Source organism: Nymphaea colorata, chromosome 3 (genome assembly GCF_008831285.2).
Source record: "Nymphaea colorata isolate Beijing-Zhang1983 chromosome 3, ASM883128v2, whole genome shotgun sequence".
In the NCBI taxonomy this organism is placed as follows: Eukaryota; Viridiplantae; Streptophyta; class Magnoliopsida; order Nymphaeales; family Nymphaeaceae; genus Nymphaea; species Nymphaea colorata.
The window spans coordinates 23,744,753-23,753,130 of NC_045140.1; the positions used below are offsets into that span (position 1 = coordinate 23,744,753).

Consider the following 8,378-nt stretch of genomic DNA (forward strand, 5'->3'; position numbering starts at 1 on the left):
AAATGATATTTCAACCCCTATCAAAATTTAAAAACTTTAATTCACTAGCTCTGTTCCTATAATTCAAGGGTTTTTAATGATACATCTTCCATATCCTCCTCTTTGCCACCTGCTGTTTTTAAAACAGTAGTTTTAACCAATAAGGATTCGTAAGAAAACACCTAAAACGGTTCATTCAACAAAATAAATATGAGATGACTGTTGAACGAAAATGTACGTTTATTATAAAATCAAAATATGACATGCCCACTTCAACATGAATATCATATTTTTACGAGACACTCAAATTCACTTTCACGGCATGTTTGATAGCCACAAACTTTTCAAGGAAAAATTTTCAGCTTTTTCTTTCAAAAAACCTCATGCTGTGAAGGCATAACACAGGTGAAATTCTTTCACGTAAGATTCTTTTCTCCTGCAAGATTGATCTTCTTATCTTTGTTTCTTACTGGCTTGCGAGCAGTAATTGAGCAAAAATTTACCTCATTCATTGAGTTGTATTGATGTAAAAACCCATTATCCATTCCCCGCACACAATGCAAAGGACACATTTGAGGTAGATCTGGCATTATGAGGGGTGAATTATTAAACTCTAGTCTTTACGAAGCGTACATAAAATTATGTGTATATTGGGAGGTTGATGCATGGTTGGGGCTCTACTCCCATGTGCATTTGCCAGCTCCTTACTCACCGACGCCAAAAAAATTGTAGATTTGCGGAACTGATTACCGGTCATTTCTTCTTTGTTTAAAGCCTTCAAGTTGAAGGAGGTCAAGAGTTCAATCCCCGGAGTTGTTCTTTTAAGTTTTCTATGCATATATCTTGGCTCATGCAGGGGTCACTCTCTTGAGTTTTGATATTTGTCTACTTTCGTGACATTTGGTGTGTCCCTTGCCGTATCAAACCCTTTTCGAGGACAATACGCGGACCTTCTTTGATGGGCAAGGGGGACCAACCAAGTCACATAGCGCACCGGCAATTCTTCCTCGGAAAAAAAAAAAAAGAGAGCTCTTGACATATCCAGCCTGTTTCCGGGTGTCGTGTCTTTGCTTCGCCACAGAGACGGAGAAGTGCCAGTTTGGATCCGCTAGCAAATCCAACCAAATGGTTGGCAAAGGACCAAATCAAATTTCAACAGAGACGTTGGTTAAACAACACCATCCAGTTAATTTCAAGCGGTTCGGTGGATCCTTTCCCGATCTGGTTGTCTTATAGCACATTCAACTAAACGGATCGGGTCTTCAACCTACCAACTTATGGTTAAAGTTAGAGTGCTTCAAACCGGATCTCAAATCGATTTAGGTATTCTGATCCAGACCCGTTTAGATCTCTAAGTATGAATGCAACCTTATCCAGAGAAAATTCGTCGGTCGGTGGAATCTTCCGTCTGAACAATCACGCACGGTGCATTAATTACGAGATAAATTGTGGAATTTCAAAATTTCCATTTTAGGACGCATGTTTTTTATAATTTGGAAGTACGCACGTACCATCATCAATCTTAGACGATGCAAGTGGGTTTTCTTTCTCAATATTTAACTTTATTAAACTTAAAATACTAATCCAAACCCCCGAAAGATCCAAGTTTTTGGAAAGGTATATTCTGAAGAATTAATGGTTGTTTAGCAAAAAAGTAGATGCTCAACTCTTAACTGCTCCATCTATCTAAATTGGCTGGCTTCTAGAGAGCACGCCCAACTTGGACCATTTTTCAGCAATATGTGCCACTTGCACTTTGGAGTTGTGTTCTTCAATTTGATGACATTCGCAAGACAAAAAGAAAAAAACTTTAACTTCTTTTTTTTTTTTCTTTAGATTAACATCTAGTGTTTCAATTAGAGCATAAACTAAGTCTAACCGACTAGTTTAGTCGACGGATCATTCGATTTTGTTTCAAAGAAAGAAAAAGAAAGAGAGTGTATTGCCCGTCCAATAGCATAAGGTTGGTTATGTTTCGGAGTTTTATGTCTATGAAAAATCGAACCAATGACGAACCTTCTACTTATCACCAGCTGGCTAACAGCTCCATTAAAAAAGTCAGGTACTCATTTGGGATTACGGAAAAAGAAGGGGTTGCCTGGGATGAAAGTGCCGGGTAAATAAAATGGTGGGTCCCGTTGATCGGATATAAAAAATTACAATTTGGAATAAGATAAAGTAACGCGAAAGCAGTTAGGGTTTACGGCCGCTTCTCATTAAAGCTTCGACGACGCATCTCATTCATTACCAAACAGACGACGAAGGCCCCATAACATAAATATCTTTTCTCACACCAATAAAATTGAAATTTAAAATAATATTTTTTTTGTTGGAAAAAAAAGGTAATTAAATGAATTATCTACTCAGCGGTGGATGGACGCCATTCAAAGAAGGGGATGCCAGATACTCACACCATCACCACCACCCCCTTCGATCCGCCCCAATATCCGGTCTCTCACAAAAAAATAAAATAGGTAAATAAAAGTAAAAATTTTTAAATTTGAGAAAAAAGGAGGAGGAAAATATCCGGACGCCAAGCGGGTATAAAATAGGGCCTAAAGTGACGGGAATAAGCCCGCGAGGTCCTTCCCCTAACCTTTGGCTACAAAAGGCAAAAGGGGAGGCGGCTGTTTTACTCGAACACTCATCGCTCGTCCTATCTCTTTTTTTCTCTTTCGTTTCGTGTCCGAGTTTTCCGGGGAGGGTCCGGCGGGTTGGACCGGAGTCCGGCGGGAAGGGAAGGATGGGGGCGACCATTGTGTCGGACATGCTGACGGAGGTGCTGATACCGGTGGCAGCGGCGGTGGGGATCGTGTTCGCGCTGGTGCAGTGGGTGCTGGTGTCGAGGGTGAAGATGTCTCCGGAGAGGCACTCGCCCTCGTCCAACAATGGCAAGAACGGGCTCTCCGAATATCTCGTCGAGGAGGAGGAGGGGCTCAATGACCACAACGTAGTGGTCAAGTGCTCTGAGATCCAGAGCGCCATTTCTGAAGGTGATTCTCTCTCTCTCTCTCTCTCGCTCGCTCGCTCTGTCGTTGTTCGTTTCGTTCGTTTTGGGTGGATCTTGAAGCTTTTGCTTTTGAGGGAGGTTTATTTCTGGGTTTTGCTCTACGGCTTTTGTTTACCTTCAAAGGTTTCTTTTCTTCTTACCGTTTTTGGGCTCGAATCATCGTTCCCACTCTCTTGGTGCTCACTAACCAGAGGTTGTTCTGTTCCCGTTTCCCAACGACGACAATATTAATAATGCAGGCTGAAGGGCAGTCCCTCCAAAAAAGGAAAACGTGTAGTCCAGCTATTGGTAGCTTTTTACTTAGTTATTCCTTTTTCCTTGGTTTCCGTCTTTTCTTTTGCCAGCTTTTCCTTAGTTTCTTTTTCCCCTCTCTCTCTCTCATATATATATATATATATATATATATATATATATATATATATGCAGTGCATCATTGATCTCCTGCATTTCGTCAAAATTTCTCCTCAGGTCGATTTTTTGTCAATTTGGGTGCTTTAATTACCATTATTTTTACCACTTGCATCGTCATCATTTTCATCATCAGTATTAAGTTTTTGGGTGGTCGTTGTCGTCATCTTCATCAACACCAGTGCCCTCTCGTAGCGCCATGTTCCTCCCAGCCTCCCACTGTCGTGAGTCCCGTGACTGTCGCATGAATGTCGGTGTTAGACATGCAATTCACATCGCTAGGAGGGAGGGTGGGGAGAGGAACCATGCCGTCCACCGACCCCTTCGAGTCAGCTGGCATCTGAAATGACGCCGGTGGGGAACTGAATAATTTAGTGTTCGTAGGCCCCACGAGTTTTCCTGCATCTGCTCTCGTCTGCCAAAAATTGATGGTGGGGGAAATCTCTCTGCCTCCCCCCCATGAGTCGATCATGGCTTGGTCATTGGTGGTCGTCATGTATAAAATAAAAGCTAAGCGTGGTGCTGCCTCCTCTGCTGCAGTTAGTGCCGACACTTTCCATTGTACTGAACCTCCAATTATCGACGTTTTCCAGTGGTTGCATTTGAATTCATGTGGCTCTTATTACTTTTTCCCTTTGTTTATACAGAAATGAAAACGAGTTGTTAGTGTCCGATATTACACATGGAAACTGCAATGATAGTGATTCCACTCATCATCTGTCTTTTTGTTCAAAGTGCCCTGTAATGGAACACGTTTACTTTTCTGTTGTTTTCAAACTGATACTACAATCTGAGTGTGGCCCTCCTTGCCAAAAAAAGATAGTTTGATTAGCGTGTAGCTCTTTTCAGTGCGGCCCCGCTTTATGCATGTAATCAACGAGAAAGCAGAACAAGAGACTGTTCGCTAGATCATTTTTTTTTGTTATGGACCTTCCATGCTTCATATGTGCTTGCTAAAGTTTTTTTTTTTTTCTTCTGTTCTCATTTCGCCAATTTCTCATCCATTCCAAAAGAAAAAGTTCTTTCCTTTTTTTTGTTTAACTTCATAAAAGTTTCCCATTTATCGCTGCTTATAGGTAACCGAACCGGCTGTTCTTAATCTGTTACGCGCTTGATTGATCCTTATGCAGTTAATTTATTTCCGAATTCTCCTTTCTTTTCCTGCTCTTTTTACCTTGTCTATACCCATTTTTCGTATCCTGTCATTCCACGTTCTTGGGAGCAAGCCATGTCCGAATCACATCGTATTTTGTACATAAAATTAATTTCTTACTCTTTGAAAATTTTGCAGGTGCAACGTCATTCCTCTTCACAGAATACCAATATGTGGGCATTTTCATGATTGCCTTTGCTATCTTGATATTTCTGTTCCTCGGTTCCGTGGAGGGATTCAGTACAAAGAGCCAACCATGCACCTACGACAAGGAAAAGATCTGCAAACCTGCTCTTGCCAATGCTATTTTCAGCACCGTATCTTTCTTGCTAGGTGCAGTAACTTCTTTGGTTTCTGGATTCCTTGGGATGAAAATTGCTACATATGCTAATGCACGAACGACTCTCGAGGCAAGGAAAGGTGTTGGCAAAGCTTTTATTACTGCATTCAGGTCCGGTGCAGTTATGGGCTTCCTTCTTGCTGCAAATGGACTTCTTGTGCTGTATATTGCCATCAACCTCTTCAAATTGTACTATGGTGATGATTGGGAAGGGCTTTTTGAAGCCATTACCGGTTATGGCCTTGGTGGTTCTTCAATGGCTCTCTTTGGAAGAGTTGGTGGAGGCATCTACACTAAAGCTGCAGATGTTGGTGCAGATCTTGTTGGAAAAGTTGAGAGAAACATTCCTGAGGATGACCCACGTAACCCAGCTGTAAGAATTCTAAAGCATTTCTTTTTTCACCATTGTTTCTGTCATCATAATCCTTTCACAGGTTTCATGCAAAGTGCTGTGTGGGATTCTTTATTTCTCGTACGATATTAATGTAAGGAAGCTCTTTTTGTGTTCAGGTGATCGCTGACAATGTTGGTGACAATGTCGGAGATATCGCTGGAATGGGATCTGATCTTTTTGGTTCATATGCTGAATCCTCCTGTGCGGCACTTGTTGTTGCTTCAATTTCCTCTTTCGGAATCAATCAACAGTTCACGCCCATGTGTTTCCCATTGCTTGTTAGTTCCATGGGTATTATTGTATGTCTCATCACAACACTTTTTGCAACCGACTTCTTTGAGATCAAGGCTGTGAAGGAAATTGAACCAGCTTTGAAGAAGCAACTCATCATCTCAACTGCTTTGATGACTATTGGAATTGCCCTTATTGCCTGGCTCGCTCTCCCACCATCCTTTACGATCTTCAATTTTGGTGTTCAGAAGACTGTGAAGAACTGGTAAGCGACGTCATATTCTACTTTTATGCGATGTTGTTGCTTTGCTGTGTTAGTTCTAACGAAAGGCAATATTATTGTCACTTTGCTTTTTTCTTAGTTTCTCATTTCTTGTTATTTTGGACTGCTTATCTTTTGGCAGGGAGCTCTTCTTCTGTGTTGCCATTGGTTTATGGGCTGGACTTGTTATCGGATTTGTTACTGAATATTACACCAGCAATGCATATAGGTACTTGTTGTAATTGATGTTCTACATCTCCTTTTCAGCCTTACTTCTTAACAAAAACTGAGAAAAAACATGCGTCAACTTATTTCCTGTGCAGCCCAGTGCAGGACGTTGCAGATTCTTGCAGGACAGGAGCTGCAACCAATGTCATCTTTGGCCTTGCATTGGGATACAAATCTGTTATCATCCCAATATTTGCTATTGCTGTGGCTATATTTGTCAGTTTCAGTCTTGCTGCCATGTACGGGATTGCTGTGGCGGCTCTTGGGATGCTCAGCACTATTGCCACTGGCCTTGCAATCGATGCTTATGGTCCTATCAGCGACAATGCTGGTGGTATTGCTGAGATGGCTGGAATGAGCCATAGGATTCGTGAGAGAACTGATGCTCTTGATGCTGCTGGAAACACCACAGCTGCAATTGGAAAGGTACGACTTTCACTGCCTTTTGCTAAGACTTCTTGGGCTTTCTCAAGATCTAATAGTCACGCTATGCTGAACTTTAATACGTCGTGATGATATCTGATGTAAAATGAAAGACGATGATCAATATTTCATAACTGAAACGAGCAAGGTATGATATTAGATTGGTTCATTGTTAGCCAACTCATGTGGATGGCTTTACGATGTCAAGTAAGGTGAATTTTTTGGAGTTGCAAAGACAAATAACTCGTAAATTTCTTAGCTGAACAGCGTGAAAGAGAGTTTATTGGTACCTTTAGCTTTTTTAATTTCTCAAGGTTTTGCCTCCCGTTTATGCAGAACGCTTTGTTGGTTGTTTCTTGATTTTTTCCGTTCTTTCTCATCCAGGGTTTTGCAATTGGATCAGCAGCTCTTGTTTCACTCGCCCTCTTTGGAGCTTTCGTTAGCCGTGCCGCAATTTCCACTGTGGATGTCTTGACGCCGAAAGTTTTCATTGGGTTGATTGTGGGTGCCATGCTTCCTTATTGGTTCTCAGCCATGACAATGAAGAGCGTTGGCAGCGCAGCACTGAAAATGGTGGAGGAAGTGCGCAGGCAATTCAATACCATTCCTGGCCTCATGGATGGTATTGCAAAGCCAGACTATGCAACCTGTGTCAAGATATCCACCGATGCATCCATCAGGGAGATGATTCCTCCTGGTGCACTTGTTATGCTCACTCCCCTCATTGTGGGAACACTCTTTGGTGTGGAAACTCTTTCTGGAGTACTTGCCGGTGCTCTTGTTTCTGGTGTGCAGGTATGATCGAAAAGGTTGATTCATTGATTGCTTCAACCCGTCACCCTTCTCTTTGCACAGTCGGCAACTTTCTTTGCTCATTTACTTTCGCTTTGAACAGGTCGCCATATCAGCTTCCAACACTGGTGGTGCATGGGACAACGCCAAGAAGTACATCGAGGTAACAATGTGAAAGATCTGCTCGTCTCTCTCCTTTTCCTATTGGAACTGCGCCCAATTGGGTGCTTTTACCTCTATGGAACAATGCTGACGTAGCATCTAACGATGCTCAGTGATTCCTTTATGCTTTGTCGCTATGTTCTTTATTGGATGAGCTGACATAGTGCCATAAGTCAGTCTGTCCTTGAAGGGCTAGACATTGAGTGGCAATAATTTGTCAGACGGCGTTTATGGGAGCCACAGCTGTCTTCATCCTTGTAAATTTACAATCATTTTTAGTGGGTGAAGATGCATTCTGGTCATGGAAATTTTCAATTGGAAGACCACTCACATTGATACAACTACATATTTTGTGACAGGCTGGTGTCTCAGACCATGCAAGATTGCTTGGCCCCAAGGGATCAGAAGCCCACAAGGCTGCGGTGATTGGTGACACGATTGGGGACCCTCTCAAGGACACATCTGGTCCATCTCTCAACATTTTGATCAAGCTGATGGCTGTTGAGTCTCTTGTGTTCGCCCCATTCTTTGCTACCCATGGCGGCATTCTGTTCAAGCTCTAAAAGAGCAGAAAAAGAAAGGGTGACAGTTATAACAGAGCCCGTGGTTTATCCACCCTCCCTCTTTCTCTCCTTGCTTCCACTTCATCTTTCAAGTCTCCTTTTCCTGGTGATAGTTTTCACGTTTCCTGGGCCATGTATTCCTGTTTACCCATGTGGGTGATTTTCAGATCTATCCATTAAAGTGAGAATGAATGATGGTAAAGACGATTCCCATCCATTTTTATGCTCTTGGTTTTAGTTTCAATTAGGCTCGAGTATGTCCACCGTGTAACATCATCAATTTTCCTGGGAATATGGACAAAACAACTTTTGGAAAATGGGATTACAAGATCACATTATTATGCTTAGGCATTATGGATTTTGGAATATCTAAAGCACGCCTTTCCTTTCCTCTTTATACTTCTTGCTTTTGACAGCTCTGCATGAATTGTCC

General features: G+C 42.0%; 1 protein-coding gene across 1 annotated transcript; it reads left to right on the plus strand.

Moving 5' to 3' along the window:
* The first annotated feature begins 2,559 nt into the window (after window positions 1–2,559).
* On the plus strand, window positions 2,560–8,313 carry LOC116250144 (pyrophosphate-energized vacuolar membrane proton pump). Its single transcript, XM_031623584.2, has 8 exons — window positions 2,560–2,972; window positions 4,689–5,263; window positions 5,401–5,780; window positions 5,920–6,006; window positions 6,101–6,431; window positions 6,813–7,223; window positions 7,324–7,383; window positions 7,742–8,313. The coding sequence occupies exons 1-8, from the start codon at window positions 2,723–2,725 to the stop codon at window positions 7,943–7,945; spliced, it is 2,298 nt and encodes a 765-aa protein (XP_031479444.1). The 5' UTR covers window positions 2,560–2,722; the 3' UTR covers window positions 7,946–8,313.
* The last annotated feature ends 65 nt before the right edge of the window (window positions 8,314–8,378 follow it).